Consider the following 20,697-nt stretch of genomic DNA (forward strand, 5'->3'; position numbering starts at 1 on the left):
ACTATTTCACAGAGGCCAGCATTTGATAAAGATCTTTCCCCATATGGCAGAAGAAAATGTTGCCTGAATGTTTATGTCGAAATAACCCGCAGAAAGGCGTTTACGTTCCTTCAGCCGAAGACTGCTTCTTCCATTAGTGATAATTGCTACTGGTTTGTTATGTTCACCCCGGTGAAAGACTGCGATGCCTTAATTAGTCGTTCCGTGTAATAAAAGTATAAATACATTAGTGGTTTATGGACTTCGTTGGATGCCCGTGCGGGAGTTTCTCAGCAGCCAAGCGGCGAGATGAAAGCTGTCTGTGGATAACGCTAATGGGACGCCTCACTTTCCTAACTCAGGGACTGTTTGGGGACGGCCACGAGAGCTCTTTTGTTCAAATGCAAAACCAGAACACAAGAGGACAGCCTCCGCGATGACCTCCAGAGGACCCCTGGCCATCAGACCATTCCATCGATCCGATCTCCGAGTAGCAAGTTAAATACTGCGCCTATGGTCGCAATTTTGTGTAATTCATAAGAAACTTCGCCGGTAAATATGTAATTTGACGTATGTTAGCAATATAGATGTATTGTCATAGTCACTCAGCGCTCACTGATTTCCTCATTATATTCAAACAGCCGCTCGAAAAATTTTGTAGGTTACTGTACTTGAATCTACTGAAGCTTTTTAAGGTTTTCTAATTTTCTTAATTGTGAGCGGTAGGCGTTCACTATGGCATAATAAGTTGTTTTATTGTAGTAACTATCAACAAAAGAAGAGCTCGTTGACCCAGATTGTTTGTGCGCCAGACATTTCTGTCGAAGTTCTTGCCTCGTAAGCCTACATTACAAGCTATGACGTGGTATGATAGTACACATCATAGTATACGTGTCACAAAGTGATTCATTTATCATGTTACCTTTCATATAGGCTTACATATTTTTTTTAGTACTGCTGCTAAATTCATTTTTATACTTACTTGGATCTGTACACACTAATTGTGGTAACTAGCCTATCTTTATACCTGTATTTTTTAACTTGTTGTGTTTGGGTGTCATATTACATTTAATATGCATGCGAACTTCCCTAACGTCGAATTACTTTTATGTAGCGATCTATCTGGCCAATAAAGAGACCGTCACATGATCCGACAAAGGAATCACACTGTATTACAGACATCGCTTTTCAAGGAGCAGGTATATATTTAAGAGATCTTAACAATATCTTTAGAAAGGTTGGCCTTGTTAATTGAAAGTCGTACTTACAATTTACGATAAAGGGACACAGAGTGTAGAATGAATTCTAAAAACGCACAAAGAAACTTAAGTGAAACTTTTTTGAGTTTTTAGGGGAAATTCTCCAGGAGACGGAATTCAAGGCCCACAATGATGCGATGGGGTGATGTGTGAGTATCAAGGTAACTCTGATATGAAGTCAAACCCTCAGGACTGATGGTATTCATTGAGGAACTTCAAACAGATGCCTGTACACATTCGGACATGTGGAGGACCCTGGGGGAACGTGTCTGTCACTGATTCTCCAGAGCCTATTTGACTTATACTGGCTTTATTGATCACAATTCATTCCCAAAAGCGCAGCCTTTAAATCACACACAGATGGGCTCAACACTGTGACTGCAGATCCTCCAGCAAATCAGGATTTGCCCATGCAACAGGGGAGTCAAGACACTAGCAATAGTATTTTCTGTACATATGACTTCAGAACCTGGACTTTACAATAGTGGGATTTGCTCACCTGTATCCCTGGGACCTACAGTTCAGATGAACATCTTCCATAAAACCCAGATGAAAGTGAACTCAGCCGAGGGATAGACGTTGGTCACTTCTGCTAGGGAGGTAGGTTCAGCTTAACCACATCAGCAAGTATCAGATTTTAAATTGGTCTACTCATAGCCTACTACTGGCAACTCCTGTAGCAATGTAATTTTTTTCACGAAACTTTCCAGTTACTCCTTACTGAGGGTGGCATGAAAGACAAACAGACTGGGGATGAATCATGGGGTGAATTTCAGTTGCATTCTACTAATTCAGTCTCAAAGAAATCGCGGGTAAGTTAATGAAAAATGAGGCTCAACGAGAAGGAACCATTAATAGGGCAAAAGTACAATATCCTGGGACTCAATGCATTTACTGTCATTTATCTATTTACTGCTTATATACTTCCACCTTGAAAAAAAACATGTGCATACGGAGACACTATGTTTTATCAGTTTATACTAATGTCTGTGCTTCTATTTTGTTATGTGTGTATAGCTCAATATGCAGAGCAATTGCATGTCTTTATTGTGCTGTATGGAAAGAGGTACACAAAATTCCTTTGTAGATAGATATTATTGCAATGACAATAAAACCCATTATAATCTATTATCCTAGTTAAGCGGCAGATATCGACGAAACTGTTTAAGACTGGCGTGGGAGTGTCTGAGGATTACGTTAGGGCACATGCTAGTGCACTGCAGACATTCAGTCTGGCCTTGCTCTCTTTTCGGCTATGTTGTGTTTGCAGTCCATTCCTATATTTGTAACGGTTTAATTCCAGTATTTAGGAACTGAGATCGTGATGAAAAGCCGGCAGCTTCAGGGAAGAGAAATATGTTCAACGGGACATTTAAGTTGTCGTGAACTGCTCTGTATAAAGGAAACTGTAAATTCTAAGCAAATGAAGGTTTTAGAACTGAGTTGTTATAACAACCTAAAACGGGTTCATCGCTTATCTATCGTGAAAGCTTTCGGTGTTTATGTTGTCCGCCCCTCAGTGCCTACGCCCTGACCTCGGCCGTGTCACCCCCCCTTTCCTGTTCGATTAGCGGATACTGTTGAAAGGGCGTCCGCGATCCTCAGATCCCGTTACTTTCGACTTTGTGATCGGGTTACATCAAAGGGATCAAGAAGGATCGGTTTTCACGAAAGGGACAGGCTGGGAGTCCCGTCATCAGAAACAGGTGTAGGTCCGCGTAGTAAGAACAAAGCCGGGGAGCTGCGCGCCAACTATAAAACCCGCATTTCGCCGAGGTTCGCCCCTTTCATATCCTTTTTAAAGTGACACCACTCCTTGCCTCCTGGAGAAATGGCCGAGTCCGCAGTGCCAACTTAAGCTCGACTTGTTTATTTGCTGCAATGACACGGAGAAAGTGGTATTTAACTTCAGCTTTCCCGATGGGACAAGCTACAGTGGACTAAATTACACGCTAGGAAATTGAAACAACTTCAAAATGACAGCGCGTTGCCGCGTAATACATGCTTTCAATATAAAGTATATGTATGTTTATTATACGTTAGATCACGATTTCATATTGTCGCTAATTTCTTCTCCTTAAAAAGTCATTCTTTAAATGACGATAATCATATATATGTCATCTGAGGGTATAGCTGGTAGCACTGGTGCCCCGCTGCAGTCTCAGACCCGGCTTAAGCTCGATCTGGGAGGACTCCGTTTAATCTACCTGCTTTTTGCTTCCTTTCATTTGGAAACTCTTCGGGATCGCCTTCCACATCCGTTTATTTCAGCGTGCAACAGCAGGACTGTTTAATACTGTATGGACAAGAATCCGGTGACACTATCTGAAGAGGTTATAATATTGTTTTGAATAGCAATATAACAAGTAAACCAAAGAACCGAATCCTACGTTCAAGCTCATATGTTCTGTAAGGACAGGATTGGGCACGATGCCGTGTTTCCCACTGCGACGGTTCCTTGATACAGACGACGTAATATTTCTGCATAAGCAAATGATTATTTAGACCAAACCGAAGCAACTTCGTATGTCCTTTAAAAACGAGTCCGAATTTGGAACCTGAATGGACCGATTGCGAGTTATGTGCATTATTCTGAGTGCCACTCCAGTCACACATATAGGCTATGCACAGGAACAGCAGCCACCACGACCCTCACCGAGATAAGCGGTGACAAAATGATGTTGATATTAATATATCATGAATTATTGCTGATTTATTATTACAAGCCTAGTAGCTAACCGCCCGACTTATTACCATAAATCAGTGCGATGCGAGGCTGCGAACTTTCTACTGCGCGGTTACCGGGCTTTTTAACGCCGCACGTGACCCTGCACGCGAGAGGAGCGCAGCGCGGGTGTGTGGCGCATTTGTCTCGCGTTCGTCGCGCACATTTCTCGCGCTATCAATAAAGTTTTTTTCAAACAAACACGGTGACGTCACAGGGCAATGGCCGCTGGCAGCACTGCGGTAACGGTGCTCACACCTAACGGGCGGAGGCAAACGGTGAAAGTCTCGTCCAGTACGCCTCTGCTCCAGGTGAATGTTAATTGGGGGTTAAGGAGCGACTCGGCTCGAAAGCAGGCGAAATAGCCGCTGTTTCGGCACAAACGGACGATTTTTTCCCCTCTTGCTCTAGGCTTTCTTCCAAACAATGACAGTTCAGTTTTCTAGAGCTGCCTCTAAATTTAATCTGATATTTCTGACATATAAGTGGTTTGTACGTATAAGTCAGTTATACGGTTGTGTTTTTCTATAATAATATTGCTCCTGTCATAGGTTCTGGAAGACGTTTGCAAGAAGCATGGATTTAATCCAGACGACTATGATCTCAAGTGAGTTGCTAGCTGGCAAGCTAAATTGATCAGTTTTCATAGCCGTACATGACTTCATTTTATATTTAATATCTAAAGTATTTTCAAATATCAACGAATGCAACTAATCTCTAAAGTAAATAGTTTTATTAATGATGCTGTTAATATTTAGTTTAATGTAGGGATTGGAGGCGAAGAAGCAGAAACCGCAGTAGACGCGACCTTATGACGGATATTATACAGTGTCATATCAATTATATATGATACGTTTAACCATCGTCTTTGAAGATGAACCGTTAAAATATGTACTGGTTTATTTGTTTATTGCATCTTTACGCCGTATTCATCGTGTTTGTCGGTAAACGCGGTACGGACAGTGTTTTCGTTGGTTATCACTCTATGAAAACGTCAGTAAATATTATTAGATTTGTTTGAAATGTATCTCATTGTCCTTTAGTTTATAATGAGACAAAGTTTCTTTGCATGTCAGAAAATATGCTAGCTATAAATAGTGGGGTTAATAAAGAAGAAAGACTAGAGTGTGAGAATAGTGCGATTCGTGGAACTGGCATGTCACTGCCACTTTGGATGTTCGTCACTGTAGTGATCATTCCTGAAATGCCTGGCTGCCCTGCCCTGGTCTTTGCAGGTTCCAGAGGAACATTGTAGACCTGTCCCTGCAATGGAGGTTCGCCAGTCTGCCCAACAATGCCAAGCTGGAGATGGTGCCAAGCACCCGCCAAAGAACCGGCCAGCGAGAGAGCACAGTACGGCTTTATTTCCTCCTCACCGCTCTGCAATCCTTGGGGATTGATAACATACCTTGACATTCATTGTATCATATGTGGTAGACCTAGGGGCATCAATTGAATTGAAGTGTAGGCAATCATGTAAGCAGTTGGCCTTTTTTCCAACCTGTGGGCACTAGAAATGTGTTTCTGTGTAAGATTCAGGTGTTGAGTGAGTGCACTTTTCACTACCCGCTTTCGTCAGCTGCGTGTCTCTTCCCGACAACAGTTCTCTTCAAGTGTAAACAACTTATTAAAACTAATGAAGGGAATAAATCAGATGCAGGGCGAGGTAATTTCCCTTTGATGCAGATCACCGCGGTTTATTGTGCGTTTAGTAGTCCTGTGTGAGTGATCACTCACAGTTGCCCAGCGACGGCGCAGATTACCTCACAGTGACGGTGGGGGGAGCCGACGTGTGCTCCCATTTTACTGCTCCAGCGTGGGCTATAAAAGTAATCAGTTCTGCGTTTCGAACCACGTTCCAAGATATTTTCTTTGCCTTTGAACATTGCCCCCCCCCCCCCCCACACACACACACACACACTTTCTTTCACCTGTGAAGGCCTGCCAGTCTGCCCTCCCCTTTTCAGATTCATACTGGCTATTTCTGTGCCGTAATTATCATAGTTAAAACATGGCATGTGTGCGCCTTAATGTGTGTGGGGCCAGCCCTCAGGTCCTGGCCTGCATGTCCTCCCCCCTCCCCTCCGTTCAGGCCTCGGTGAGCATCAGTAAACAAGGCAGATGCCTGGTTTGTGTCAGGAGGTGCCACAGGAAGACTTTGGATCGGTGTGGCAGGCTGTATCCATCTGTGCTGCAGGCTCCACCTCTGCCCAACGGGCCCTGATATTGGTAGCAGATTTTTTGCAGGGACTAATTACTTCAAGCCAGGACAGAAGCATTCTTGCACTTTCTGGTAGATGGAGGCTAAGGTTGCAGTTCGGCGTTTGTGTTCACTGCTTGTATGAAGTTGTCACTGTAGTGGTTCTGTTTTTTATTACAAATTTTTTTCTATATTTACAGGGTTGAGTTTTAAAGTGCTCCAGTGGGGAGGGCAGCCCCCGGCTGTGAAATGGGGATGTGTAAAAATGCATGTCTGATGTGTTGGACTGCTGTTAGCAAGTATTGGGATGTTGCCACGTGGCCCTGGAGTCCCGAAGGTCGCGACGTGAGGTTGTTGGGTCACATGCACCTCAGTGACTCTGTGTGGTCGTGGCTGAGTTTTACCTGTGTTTCCCACCCCGGTCCTCAGGGACCCCCAGAGGGGCCACATTTTTCCTCCCTCCCCACCAATCAAGAACTCTGAATACCCAGTATGGGTGTGTTGGGGACAGGGAGAGAAGAACAATGTGGACAGCATGGGTATCCCCGAGGATTGGGATGGGAAGCACTGGTTTAGGCCTAGCAGGTCCCCAGAGGCAGGATGCGGTCAGGGCACTAATGTGGGGGGATATGTAGAGTTGGGGGGTCTTGGGTGACTCAATGACTGAATGCTCAGAAGCCCCTCCCCCTTTTCCCATTGGAGGGGTGCATCCTTCTCCAAAGCCTTTCTTTTGCAGGAGCCTGAAGACTCTCTTCCTTATTATCCTTCCTTTTTCTTTCCACTTGTTGCTCTTTTTAATAAGCACTTGACTTTGGAAGTAAATAAGGCATCCAGAAGGCCTTTTTGGTGGTGGGGGGAGCTGGAATTAGCCACACTTATTGATTTATTAAGTGCCGTGTCCTCAAAAGGGCACGATCTCTGCCCGGGCTGTTTGAGGAGCTTGAGTCCCGTGGTCGGTCGATGGGTGATGTCATATGCTCAACGCCTCCGGTCTCTCCCACACTCTCGCCTGTGGTCTCTCCTCCGTAATCCCTCTGACTCCCTCACAGTTTGTCTTCTGTGGTCCCTCTCATCACCCACTGGTCTCATTTGTGAAAGTAGAGAAGCCAACCTTGTTGGCCTTCCAGGGCGCCTAACCATGTCCATACGTTTGTGCTGTTGGCTTCTGGATCGCTTCTTCTTCCTCTTTTCAGATCTGCGGCGTTTCAGGGCTTGTTAGGTAAATTTGGCTTTTCCTCAGAGAGATTTTGTTTACTTGGGCAGTGTTACTGCAGCATGACAGCACCCATCTGGAATCCTAATCTAGTGATTAATGTATGGTGTCTGTGTCTTGTCCTAGATCCGCATCGCCCTGCAGCTGGAGGACGGCTCGCGGCTCCAGGATTCCTTCTCCAGTGGTCAGACATTGTGGGACCTCGTTAACCATTTCCCTCAGACCAGGTGAGTCGATGCCGGAGCTGATTTCTAGGCTCAGTGAGCGAGGTGATGAGTCTTCAGTAGAACTCTCTTCTAAAGGTCAAGGGTGAGGATCATGATCTAGAGCCAAATTTCTGGTGCTGAAGTGTGTCTCTGAGCTCCAGCTCCCAACCTCACCCAACCTACATGGCCTGTCTAATCCTTGCTGAAGAGAGACCTCTGGGTAAAACTATTGGCAGGTAGTGTGTTTTGAGTGGCAGCTTAAGCATCTATCCCATGATGCATTGCGGGTGTCAAGGGCTGCGTCACAACTTCTGCCAGGGGGCGGCGTTCTTAAGCAATAGCTAAAACAGCTGTCCTGGTCATCGCGAACTCCACAGCCTGGGGATCACCCCAGAATTTTAAAGGTAAGGAACCACGTCTGTATTTGAGCTTCGGGGTGCGATGCGACACCCCTCTGCGGCTGGTCTCCTTGGCGTCTGTGTCTTGTGTCTTCGTGTGCGCTTCCAGATGAGCGTCTGCCAGCATTTGGGGTCCTCGTTAAGCTGCTCGCACATTAATCACCCAGTTTGTAAATACTCTGGCTCTTGTGCCTGTTCACAAATACAACGCGGCGGCTGGCCTTGTTTGTGGACGACGAACGCCGAGCGAACCCCACTCTCGGAGCGGAGCAGAGGCTCGCTGTCGCCAGCCCCCCCTACCCGTCCATACTTGGCTCTGGCCGCCACGCCATATTTTAACGCGGCGTAGGGGTGGCCGTCTGCCAGCTCATGCTGGCCAGCGGCCTGTCAGGCTGCCTTTCATCATGATGACATCATTTTACAACTTAATTCTTTTCCACGGGAACTTCCAGGACGTTTGGGAATTTGCCCCACAAAATCTGGAATTGTACAAGAGTACAGTGGGAGGGGTGGGGAGGGGGGATCTATTTCATCCTTGATAAAATGTACAGTCTGCTGGGGGCGATGTAGATATGAGTTGCAAGCGTGCGCAGATCCACCTCGCCGAAGCGCCTCTGTCCCTCACACACATGTGATTGCTGTGTTTCCTGCTTCCCGCCAGACTGCGCATTACTGCTGTGCTGGACTGGATCACCGTGCTTTGGCTGAAATGACACTGCGTCATGGTGTGACACCCCCTGTACAGTAGCCAGCCAGGGTCACACCCCTGGGACATAGTGGGCGTAGCATAAGCGCGAAGGTGCCCAGTCGTACAGTCGCTTTCTCTTTTTCACTGGCTAATCACTTTCTGTTTTGCAGTGTCCATTGACTTTCTCTTTTTCACTGGCTAATCACTTTCTGTTTTGCAGTGTCCATTGACTTTCTCTTTTTCACTGGCTAATCACTTTCTGTTTTGCAGTGGCCATTGACTTTCTCTTTTTCACTGGCTAATCACTTTCTGTTTTGCAGTGGCCATTGACTTTCTCTTTTTCACTGGCTAATCACTTTCTGTTTTGCAGTGTCCATTGACTTTCTCTTTTTCACTGGCTAATCACTTTCTGTTTTGCAGTGTCCATTGACTTTCTCTTTTTCACTGGCTAATCACTTTCTGTTTTGCAGTGTCCATTGACTTTCTCTTTAGCATTGCCTAGTTGCATTTTTTTTTCCAGTGTCGGTTCTGCACTGGCCGGTCGCTTTCGGTTTTGCACTGGCTGATCAACACCGTTTAGTGCCATGGCAGCTGTGGCTACCCTCCCTGGTTCCTTTACGGTGGGCTGGTATACAAGAAGCGCCTGCCGGCCCCAAGGGGGGAGAGGGCTGTGGGCTTTGCTGGCTCCCAGTGCCCTTGGCCTGACAAGCATGTTAGGGATTTTGGCTCTTTCTGGTCTGGGCTTTGCTTTGATCCCGGAGATGCAGGAAGGCTGACCGAGCCTTAATGTATTCTTAATATATGTATCTTAATTTATTTCTTAATGTATTTATCTGATGTTTCTTCTTAAGGTGCATCTAATCCTAATGTCATGGGTATTCAGAAGAGTTAAGGTTAGGATGTTTTCATCTGGTGAGGGGGGGTGAAAACCCTTGATAATTATAAATGGTAAGCTGACCCTAACCCCCCAGCCACATGCGGGCCTTGTGGTGACCCTCGCTTTAAGACCCCTGGGGAGATATTAACACATGGCTCTTGTTTCCAAAGCCAAGTGGGCTGACCCTGTTGGGGGGGGGGGTGAAATGGGCATTGGTTGTCAGTGGGGGCGTCCCTGGGCTACAGCTCCTTGCTGTTTGGAGTCGCTAACATTCTGTTCTCAAGTGATGGGTGGAGTCCTGCCTAGCTGTCACCCCCCATTATATATTATATCCCCCCTCTCTGTCCTGGAGATTGCCCCCCCCCTTTTTAAGTGGTCCAGCCATGCCTGATTATGCTCCCGCTCCATAACCGAAGGTGGTGATGCCTGCTGGCTTTGGCTCCTAAGATTCCGTACCCAGAAAGGGCATCACCCCCCCCCCATAACCATCAAAGGGAATTTGGGCCCCCGGTACTGCCCCGACCTTGGAGCCCACAGCCGCATATTTCTGACAGGTGTTCCATTTGAAGCCCTGGTCCCATTTAGCCCCCTCCTCATTCCCACGTTCTCTCTCAAGAGATGAAAAGAACGCCGTGGTTGGATGGAGCAGCCCAGAGCTTGCTCACGCCACCTGTCCCGCCTTCCTCGGGATAACCCCGCACCGCCGCGTAGGGGGGGCCTCCCGCCTTCCTCGGGATAACCCCGCACTGCCGCGTGGGGGGGGGGGCTCCCGCCTTTCTCTGCACGCCGTGATCACATGTTGGACAGGAGCTCTAATCCGTCTGAAGTTCAGCCAACGTCGTGACATTCGTCTCCCCTTATTCCCACGCTATGGTCGATCCGGTCTTCGCTGTAAGGTGTTTCCAAGAATCCCCCCTGCTGACCCCAAGGGCTTCCTCTCGGTTGGTCTCCGTTCCTGCGTCTATGAAGGCAGGCAGGGGGAAGGCCGGCAAACACCGTGTGGATAAAACACGCTCCACAAACACAGCACATCCTCCCTAATGTCACAGTTTGAGGGAATATGCAGCTGTAAGCCTGTTAATAAACGGCAGCATTGCCAGGCAGGAGTGACTCCTACTGCAGGTGCTGCATTTCTGTTGCTCACTCCTGAATCCCGCAGTTTTCCCCATGAATTCTCTCTGCGGGATTCGCACCATGCTGGTCTCACTGCTGGGATCTTTATGAAGTTCCTGAAGGTCACTGTTCTACAGTTATGTTTCTTGATGTTCTCCCAGGGATCCGGAACCGCCGTCGTTGGAATCCATCCCCATCTGTGTGTACATGAGGGACGAGGTGGGTCCTGGGTCCGAGTCTCTTAAGCGTACAGCATAAAGATGGTCGTCCGGGGGGGGGGGGGGGGGGGGGGGGGCGCTCCCAGTCTCTGCTCTTTTATCTCAGGAGAAGGTCCACTGCGCTGAGCGGTGGGATCATATCCTGTTTCCCACCCCGCCGATTTCTGCGTTCTTCCCAGGTCGCCGGCGAGGAAGCCCTGAAAAGGACGACTCTGAAGGCTTTGGGTCTCACCGGAGGGAGCGCGATCATCCGGTGAGTGACCTTTGACCTTTGCTGATCGTCCGGTCTGCAGACGGCCAGCCGCACTGTGATTGTAATTCTGAGTGGTTCTGTGATATGACCCCTTGGTTGGAACTATTGCGTCTCCAGGTATGTGGTGAAGGTGGCCAAGTCCCCTGAAAACAGAGGAACCATGGAGACTGTTGCCATGGAGACGATTGCCATCGACTCGGAGACCAGAGACGCAGTGCCAATGAGTGGCGAGGTCAGTCCCATTGCCGCGGAGGCCGGCTTAGCGGTCGGCGCTCCTGCGGTCTCACCCCCCAAGTCCCCGCCCACCGAGGTGCCCCCAGACCAGGTGATGGTGAACCCGTCTGGAGAGGAGCCCGCCCCGCCAGCAGTGCGCTCCAAAAGCAGGCCCACCCCGGAGTCACGGACCACCGAGGAGCAGGAGGAGCGTCCCGGTCCTTCTGGGGAGCTTCACGCACGGACCAGGGCGCCGGCTCCCAGCTCCGTCTCCAGAGCTGCCGATTTTGTGCCGTTCTCCGGCGGCGGCCAGAGGCTGGGGGGCCCTGGGGCTGAGGGCCCGGCTACATGGAGGGAGGCCCTGATGAGTTCAGCCTCCGGGGGCCCGCCAGACGCCAAGAAGCACAAGCCAAGTCACGAGCACAAGGTGACCGACAATGGGGGCGGCTCCCGGGGGGGGGGGGGCGGGGATGGGCGGGGTGTCTTCCTTATGGTCTATCACAGTCCACTAGCCACCATCCAATTGGCCCACTTGGCATCACGTGTCCTAATTCCCACTGTGTGCTGAGGGACTCCAGGCAGCGCTTGGTGCCGGCATGTCCTGCCCTTCCAGTGCTACGGGCCCAGCGATTGATGAAGTGTCTGGTGAACCACTAGTCAGTTGTTGAGACTGGCGTAAAAGCAGAACCCGCTGCCTTTAGCATCTGGCTGATCCTCCAGCCTTTCGGGGTGCGTCGGGGGGGCGTGAGATGTGAGCTTTCAGCAGGAGATTTGTAAGCACTTACAGAAATGTCATCACACACGTGGCTTATGCTGCAGATCCCACAGGAGACGTCAGGATTACGCTGCAGTTCACGGAGTCTCTGAGGTGCATGGGGACTCGAAGGGGACATGAGGGACATTACCTCCGTCCTTTCTTACCCCTGTCCTCTGTCTTCTACACCTTGACCTGTTGACCAATTATTTCAGTCTCTGTCTGCTGATTCCCGTAAATGTTTAAGCACTTTTGGTCGGGTGGAGGGACTGGACACCTGCACTCCGACACGCAAACATCAGGACTTGTAATCTCTCTCTTTTCCTCCTCCTCCGTTGTTGTTGTTGAGAGAGATATCTCTCTCTTTCCTCCTCCTCCGTTGTTGTTGTTGAGAGAGATCCCCCATTTGATGCCCCCCCGTATGCCTTTCATCTCTACTGAGATTTTTTGTGCTTGCTCGCCCTGATAATGACACTTAATTGATTATGTGTGAAGGACAGTGGACTGCATTTGTTCTCTGTTATTTCCCATGTATTTCTTTCCCTTTTTGTACTCTGTGTGGCCCCCCCCCCCCACCCCTTTCTGGATCTCCGTGTAAATAAGGCCGGCGACATCAAAGCCACCCAGTGCTTAATAAAGTAAGTGCTGGGATATTTTCCGTCACATTGAGCACGGGCCGTGCTCTCTGCACGGAAAACAACAGCCAGGCCGGGTACGGCGCCCCCAAGAGGGCCGGCACATTCCCGCCTAATTTCAGTGCCACGGATGCTAAGCAGAGCAGGCCAAGCCGGGCCTTTGATGTCCGTGCCTTTAATTATTCAAAGGTAGTTGTTCTCTCTCTCTCGCTCGCTCACTCACTCCCGCTCTTGCTTCCTCTCTTTCTCTCTCTTTTTCTCTCTCTGTCTCCCTCATTCCCTCTTTCCAAGTCTTCCAGCGCTGGGTTCCCATCAGCCCCTGGCTCCATATTTCCCAGTTAGTTGCACAGTCTGTCGGTCCCCCTCCCCGTTGAAGTTCCGGTCCGTCTTCCCTGTTCCCACCACGTGTTCCTTATCGCGGATTCCCTGACCCCAAGGGCCGACCGCTTTCTAGGCAAAGCAAAGAAGATGACCGCAAACACCATGCTGATCCAGGGTTTAGGTTTTAGGCCCGCGTGTGTGTGTGTGCGCCCGTCCGTCCCTGCGCCTGTGGGTTCAGTGCCCTTTGGGCCTTTCTGACCCCCACCCCCATTTCCCCTTGACACCCTCCGCCCCTCATGTCTGTTTCTGCCTTAGTTGCCTCTTTGCCTGTCAAGTTTATCTGTTTTGTCCAGCAGCAGCAGCTTGCAGAAGTTTGTTGATGGCAGCTGTAGTCATGACGACTCCAGGGTTACGGGAGGGGGGGCTGTGTGGGCCTCATGGATGGGGGGGCGGGGGGGGGCAACACCCACACATGGAAGGCATGAAGGTTAACCACCAGCTCTGTAACCACAATGGCGGATAAAGGCCTGTCAGTTCACCACAAATAATTAAAAATGATGAACACTCACAAGAAGGAGATCACTCTTCTGTCGAGACACCTGATTAGAAACAGCGGTTGGGATCTCAGACCCTCGCTTCTTTAAATCGCTCAGACAAGGAAAAATCAGTCTGCTTCCAAAGGGCTTTTTTGTTTTTCTCTGGCGCTGCCCTGTCTGACAGGAAGAACGTCAGTGTGACGGGAGCCAGTGTGAGCCGATGAAGGGGGCTCCATGTCTGTCCTGCTCTTACGGGTGCGTCATGTTCACGTCAATGTGATTTATCAGCCCTGATTGGCGTGTGAGGTTACTGTTGGTGCTAAGTTTCCACATTCATTCAGGATGCTCTCGTTAATTGCCACAGACGTGTCTAGGATCAGAAGCTACTTGTCGGTTCCCATTTCTGTCAATAACTGGTACTCTGAATGGGGGAGATGGAGTAACTGTGGCATGCAAATCAGTGATGGGGGCTTTGTGTGCGCAGTGTGTGTCTGCCAGACAGGTGCGTGTGTGCGCAGTGTGTGTCTGCCAGGCAGGTGCGTGTGTGCGCAGTGTGTGTCTGTCAGGCAGGGGCTTGTGTGCGCAGTGTGTGTCTGCCAGGCAGGGGCTTGTGTGCGCAGTGTGTGTCTGCCAGGCAGGGGCTTGTGTGCGCAGTGTGTGTCTGCCAGGCAGGTGCGTGTGTGCGCAGTGTGTGTCTGTCAGGCAGGGGCTTGTGTGCGCAGTGTGTGTCTGTCAGGCAGGTGCGTGTGTGCGCAGTGTGTGTCTGCCAGGCAGGGGCGTGTGTGCGCAGTGTGTGTCTGCCAGGCAGGGGCGTGTGTGCGCAGTGTGTGTCTGTCAGGCAGGGGCGTGTGTGCGCAGTGTGTGTCTGTCAGGCAGGGGCTTGTGTGCGCAGTGTGTGTCTGTCAGGCAGGTGCGTGTGTGCGCAGTGTTTGTCTGTCAGGCAGGGGCTTGTGTGCGCAGTGTTTGTCTGTCAGGCAGGGGCTTGTGTGCGCAGTGTGTGTCTGTCAGGCAGGGGCGTGTGTGCGCAGTGTGTGTCTGTCAGGCAGGTGCGTGTGTGCGCAGTGTGTGTCTGCCAGGCAGGTGTGTGTGTGTGCATTTGGGGATGGGGGGGTGCTGATCCGCAGTTTACTGTCACTGGACTCACCAGGTAGCTGAATTATCTACTCAGGGACCCACAAAAGCAGACATGTTTTGCATTACATTTTCTCTATTTAGCAGATGGCTTGGGGGGGTGTATGGCTCAGTGGGTTAGAAAAGAGATTTCACCCATGGGAAAGTGTCACTCCAGAACTATTCAAAGCAACATTGAGAGAGAGAGCCTGTCACGTGATGATCACATGCACGCCGAGTTCATGGTCTCCCGTGGTGTTTGTATGCATTTTGAGCTCACAGTCGCCCATGATATCCTACTTATAAGCGGAGAGGGAGTGTATGCACAGCATGTACATCGCCTTGTGTAAGGGGAACCTCGGCTGTGATGCTCCATGTCCTGCAGCAGTGACGCCGCTCAGCCTGCTCGTCAGGCTGTAATTACGCTGCCCTTGTCCTGTACTTTGCGCAGCTGTGGGCCACCCGCCCAAAAAAAGAGCATGAAACCCCCAAAAAAGGGGGTCCCCCACTGGAATTGGGACAGTGAGGCTCCGAATGCCAGTTTAAAGTCCAAAAGGGAAAAACAAAGCCTTGTCATTTCTGTTCTCCTCGCCTGTCCTGCCATTCATGAGGCTGAACTCTGCTGTAAATGTCCCCTTACAGGCTGTAGAGGTGGTCAGGAGCAGTGGGAGGGAGGAGGACCAGCGGCAAGGCGGGGAGCCGGAGCTCTTTCTGCAGGTGAGGCGGGGCATATGGTGGGGGGTGGAGTTCTTTCTGCAGGTGAGGCGGGGCATATAGTGTGGGGGCGGAGCTTTTTCTGCAGGTGAGGCGGGGCATATAGTGTGGGGGCGGAGCTCTTTCTGCAGGTGAGGCGGGGCATATGGTGGGGGGTGGAGCTCTTTCTGCAGGTGAGGCGGGGCATATAGTGTGGGGGCGGAGCTCTTTCTGCAGGTGAGGCGGGGCATATAGTGTGGGGGCGGAGCTCTTTCTGCAGGTGAGGCGGGGCATATGGTGGGGGATGGAGTTCTTTCTGTAGGTGAGGCGGGGCATATAGTGTGGGGGCGGAGCTCTTTCTGCAGGTGAGGCGGGGCATATAGTGGGGGGAGGAGCTCTTTCTGAAGGTGAGGCGGGGCATATAGTGGGGGAGGAGCTCTTTCTGTAGGTGAGGCGGGGCATATAGTGTGGGGGCGGAGCTCTTTCTGCAGGTGAGGCGGGGCATATAGTGGGGGGAGGAGCTCTTTCTGCAGGTGAGGCGGGGCATATAGTGGGGGAGGAGCTCTTTCTGCAGGTGAGGCGGGGCATATAGTGTGGGGGCGGAGCTCTTTCTGCAGGTGAGGCGGGGCATATAGTGGGGGAGGAGCTCTTTCTGCAGGTGAGGCGGGGCATATAGTGGGGGCAGAGCTCTTTCTGCAGGTGAGGCGGGGCATATAGTGGGGGGAGGAGCTCTTTCTGCAGGTGAGGCGGGGCATATAGTGGGGGCAGAGCTCTTTCTGCAGGTGAGGCGGGGCATATAGTGGGGGGAGGAGCTCTTTCTGAAGGTGAGGCGGGGCATATAGTGGGGGCGGAGCTCTTTCTGCAGGTGAGGCGGGGCATATAGTGGGGGGAGGAGCTCTTTCTGCAGGTGAGGCGGGGCATATAGTGGCTGGTGGAAGGCCTCTCTGCAGGCCGGACGTAGGTTGGGGGGAGCAGAGTGGGGCGTAGGGTGGGGGGAGCTGTACCTCTACTCCATAAGGAAACATCACAGTGTAATCTTAGCCTTTATCCTGCATTGGAGACAAAAGGGTCCCCCCCGTTTATCCTTCCTGTCTTCTGTGGCCTGTCTCCGCCTCACCCACCCCTCTGCATGCCCGCAGCCCGTGGACAGGGAGCCGCTTGTGTACCACCTGGATGTGGGGGTCCGGCGCAGTTCTGCGGACAACGAGCTGCCAGATGAGTTCTTCGAGGTGACCATAGACGACGTGCGGAAAAGATTCGCCCAGCTTAAAAGCGAGAGGTGAAGAGTTCTCACATACTGTCATGTGCTTTAAGTTCTTTGGGGAAAAAAAATGAAGCATATGACTGGTCACCAGGTGCGCGTGTGTGTATGTGTGCGTGCGTGTGTGTGTATGTATGTGTGTGTGCGTGCGTGTGTGTGTGCGTGTGTGTACGTACTTTTTTTTCTTGTTGAAATAACTTTCAAGTTTAAAATAAAGTGCCGATATTCCGATGGTTTGTTTAGACTGTAGATTCCGCCTTGCGAATGGAAGAATCCTTTTCTTTTTTTTCTCTCCCGTTTTGCGGAATGGCTCTGCTTTGTGTCTGAGGGGTGGGGGTGTCAGCGCCGCCGTGAGCGTTGGCAAAGGCCCCCTTTCATCTGGCTCGGGCCGTCCGCTCTCCTCCACGTTTTACGGCCTGTTCCATTTAAAAACACGCACTTCGCACTTTGAAGTGCCACCAGGCCGATCACTCAGTTCTTCTCTGGGCCGGAGCTGCTGGGTCGAGTCGCTCTGTACTGCGGAATTTGGGGGCGGGGCAGGGTGCCTGCAAGTGCTTTAAGTCTTGCTTTTCGTACCACCGCAGAGCATTGCTGATGTTTTCCAGTGGGCTAGGTAAGTTAGTGCAACAGAGACCAAATCTAACTGTCTGTTACAGTGGTTCTGAGAGACGGAGACCGTGAGACTCTGTGTTTTGAACAGACCGACTGGGTCTCCAGGACCACAGCTGTGTGGCTGTGACACTGTGACAGACAGCAGGATTAAGAATCCAGGAATTGTTCCCATTGTTGACCTCACCCGCAGTTAGCAGTGGTTCATTCCAAAGTAGAGGGAACAAACTTGCCAGGTCGTGCCCACTGCCATAGCCAGGGGGGTGGGCCATTGGTGGTGAAGACAGTATATAATCTACACACAGACACAATCATTAAGAACTCTCCGCCGGCTGGTGGGGGTCCCCCCTCACCTTAATTGACACAGCGGGCTGCCATCGCACCGTCAGTGAAGGTGAAACTGCCGCGTATCTCCGTCAGCGTGGGTTTCAGAGCCCACGACCCCCCCCCCCCCCCCCCCCATCCCCTTAGGGGTTTGCGGTCCTGTCAGTTACAGCTCGTTTAATGAGCACAGAAATTCCAGAGCTCAGTCAGGTTTTTAAAAAAAAAATAAATAAAAAATTCTAGTCCGAACTTGGCCGCAGGTGACCGGGGGAGGTGAATTTCCCTCTTGTCCGCATGTCATGCCCCCCCCCCCCCTCCCCTCTGCCTTGGATTTCCAGCCCCGTGGTTTGTTTACTGTTTTATGACCTATTCTGGTCAACCTCAAAAGCGCGGTCTCCCACACTGACCAGTTCCCTGAGCTGCTTTCTGCGTTGTTATAATACCTTCCAGCTTTTGAATCCCCAACAGGAAGTCCCGCCCACCACCTACAAGTCATACATATATTTTCTTTAGTGTTTTTTATTTGATTTTATTGATGCACTACTTTAGAAATAGACAGAGTATACGAGTCGCCCATCTCGATTCACATGTTTGTGCCAGTAAACTTGTTTTCTACTCGTGTGTTTCAGCACCGGTTTCCAGTTCCTTTCCATAAATGCCCGGTATTGCAGTAATTTCTCAATGAGACGTTCCGTAGCTGTTTTAAGTGGCCGGAGGCTCTGGGTAATTTTCTTGGCAGAACGTGCGTCTGTTCGTTTTCAAGGGAAAGGGGGGAAAAAAGCTGTTATTGTCAAATGTTTGGTTTGTTTAATGAAGTGGTAATGTGTCTACACGGAGTAGCAGCGCGGGTCCCCAGCTCGCCGCACGGGGCACCCTGGGCTCCGAGGCTCACGCCACATGGCGTGAGGGTCACATGGCGTGAGGGTCACATGGCGTGAGGCCGAGCTCTGCTCTCAGGCCTCTGTGGCATCCTATGCTCTTGGTCGTTTGTTTTTTTATAAAGGAGAAACTGCATATTAGTGACCCCCCCCCCCCCCCCCACGCGCGCGCGCACACACTCCCCCTACCCATCTGAAAGGGCGGGTGCTGTTTTCCTCATTTTTGATCGTTGTCTGGATTTTTCCACCAAGTTCCTTGTTTCCTGTGTCCTGCGACACCCTTGTGAAAACGCACATGTGGACACCCAGACTGTCGGGGGCTCTCGTAAGAGCAAGGCGGCCATAGCGCCGCCAGCCTTCTTCTTTTGCTTATTTGTTCATGCTTTTGTGCTCGTACGTCTGCTCTTCCTGGTAGGACAGTGGAGCTTCGCTATCATGACTTCTATGGAAATCGAATCCAGCAGCTGTTTCTTAGGTCTTAAATGAGATCGCTAACTTGCTTTTGTTTTTTCGCGAAGCCATTCTTCTTGACCCCCCCCCCCTTTTTTTTTGCCTCCCCTTCCCCCCCCAGAAAGAACTTGGAGGAGGCACCATTAATAACCAAGGCCTTGCGGGAGTCCCAGATGAAGGAAAAGATGGAGAGATACCCAAAGGTAAGGATTTGTGTTTTCTTGTACGTTCCACCATCTTGCCAACATCACAAAGACAGCCAGCCCTGGCTGCTGTCCCCTTGTATCCATTAACATTAAATGTTGTTAAAATGGAGGCCTCGTTTGCCGCGATCGGCAGATTTGTGTCTGTGGTTGTGTTCCTGAATCTGCATGTATTGCCATGCTCTTGTAGGTGGTGGTAAGGATCCAGTTTCCTGACAGACACATCCTGCAGGGTTTCTTTCGGCCCTTGGAGACAGGTGAGGCTGCTCAGTTTGCTGAAGCTATAAACCCAATAAACCCCCCATCGCTAAGTCTACACTACGTGTAGTCCACAGATTAAATAGACCGTTTAGTGCATTCTTTTACTCTTCTTGCACTTAAGATCCTACTACCGTCACCTAAGCATTTTGCCACCTCTATCTTCAGCTCCCCTTCCCGCCTGAGTGACCCCGCTTAGAATCCCTACCAGGCCGTGTCAGGTGTCGATGCTCACTGGAGAACCTCAGGCTCCACCAGGCCTTAAATCAGGCTTCGTGTTTTTCCCAGAAAATGGTTCTAGATGCTCAACCAAGAACAAAAATCGAGTCAATGGAAAAGCTTCCGAGTGTGTTTTTTTTAATGCATTCGAGATGGCGACTGAGCCGAATGCAAGGGACAAAAGTCAGGTATTGGTTTCAGTTGACCGGTGAGATCAAAGCGGACACCTCCATGGTACAGTGCGCCTTTTAACGCGCATCGCCTCCAGCGCCGCCCTCTCTGTGTCAGATGTGAGGCTCTTAGCAGCTTAAAGATGCAGAGCAGAGGGGGGGTCTTTCATTCCGGCCGCTGCCGCTAATATCCGAAATCACCATGTGAAATTGCCCCGGCCAGGGCGCAGTGGCGCATTGTGGCCCTTTCATGTGGGGGCTCTTTCTTTGTGTTCTTCTTTGGTCTGTGTGTGGCATGTCTCTTAGCCCCCCCCCGCCCGCCAATTGCTCTGGGACACGTGCAGTTCGCGTGACGGCGTCGTCGAGTGAAGGTTCGCAGTGGCCGAGATAAATGAGCTCAGACACAAGCGCTCTGCAACGTCCCACACAGACACTGCAGGCCAACGTGTCAAACGGGGGAAACGGGGGTGGGGGTTAGCATTTATTTTTTTTTATTGGTGTTGGTCAGTGCTTGACTTGGCTGGAGATTCCTGTAGGGGTGCACAGAAATATTTTAATAGGAGTTGAAAGGGTGAGTAGGTGGAGGGATACAAGGAATAGTCTTATTATACGTTTTTATTAGAAGGTGGTGAAGAGGAGTGGGATGAAGAGAGGAAGTCATGCGAGCCTGTGTGTCTCCTGCCGAGCCAAACGTGATGGAGACGCTGTATTCTTGAGGAAGTGACAGGTTGAAAAGTGGTGCGGTGAGGGCAGTGGTCTGATTTTTGAGCACGTTGTTTTCTGTTATCACCCTAGTACTGGGACCCCCGGTATGTTTCTGACTGATTGGTAGAAGGTCACGGCCTTGGTTTGACTGTCCTGTCCTTGTCCGTGGCTCTTAGCTATAGCATCTCTCAGAATGACACGCTTCAGTCAAGAGTCAGTCCTACCCCCC

At 50.5% G+C, this 20,697-nt stretch overlaps 1 protein-coding gene across 1 annotated transcript in view; it reads left to right on the forward strand.

The window, feature by feature from the left end:
• The first annotated feature begins 4,133 nt into the window (after positions 1 to 4,133).
• The window catches only part of aspscr1 (ASPSCR1 tether for SLC2A4, UBX domain containing), a 34,913-nt gene continuing 18,349 nt past the window's right edge, over positions 4,134 to 20,697 (forward strand). Inside the window, exons 1-11 of the mRNA XM_049014221.1 lie at positions 4,134 to 4,274; positions 4,515 to 4,570; positions 5,199 to 5,316; positions 7,503 to 7,603; positions 10,820 to 10,877; positions 11,056 to 11,129; positions 11,247 to 11,769; positions 15,341 to 15,415; positions 16,531 to 16,670; positions 19,035 to 19,116; positions 19,307 to 19,373. Of these exons, the coding sequence (XP_048870178.1) occupies positions 4,185 to 4,274; positions 4,515 to 4,570; positions 5,199 to 5,316; positions 7,503 to 7,603; positions 10,820 to 10,877; positions 11,056 to 11,129; positions 11,247 to 11,769; positions 15,341 to 15,415; positions 16,531 to 16,670; positions 19,035 to 19,116; positions 19,307 to 19,373 (1,384 nt within the window). The 5' untranslated portion in view covers positions 4,134 to 4,184. The remainder of the gene's footprint in view (positions 4,275 to 4,514; positions 4,571 to 5,198; positions 5,317 to 7,502; positions 7,604 to 10,819; positions 10,878 to 11,055; positions 11,130 to 11,246; positions 11,770 to 15,340; positions 15,416 to 16,530; positions 16,671 to 19,034; positions 19,117 to 19,306; positions 19,374 to 20,697) is intronic.

This window comes from Brienomyrus brachyistius, chromosome 5 (genome assembly GCF_023856365.1).
Source record: "Brienomyrus brachyistius isolate T26 chromosome 5, BBRACH_0.4, whole genome shotgun sequence".
Taxonomy (NCBI): Eukaryota; Metazoa; Chordata; class Actinopteri; order Osteoglossiformes; family Mormyridae; genus Brienomyrus; species Brienomyrus brachyistius.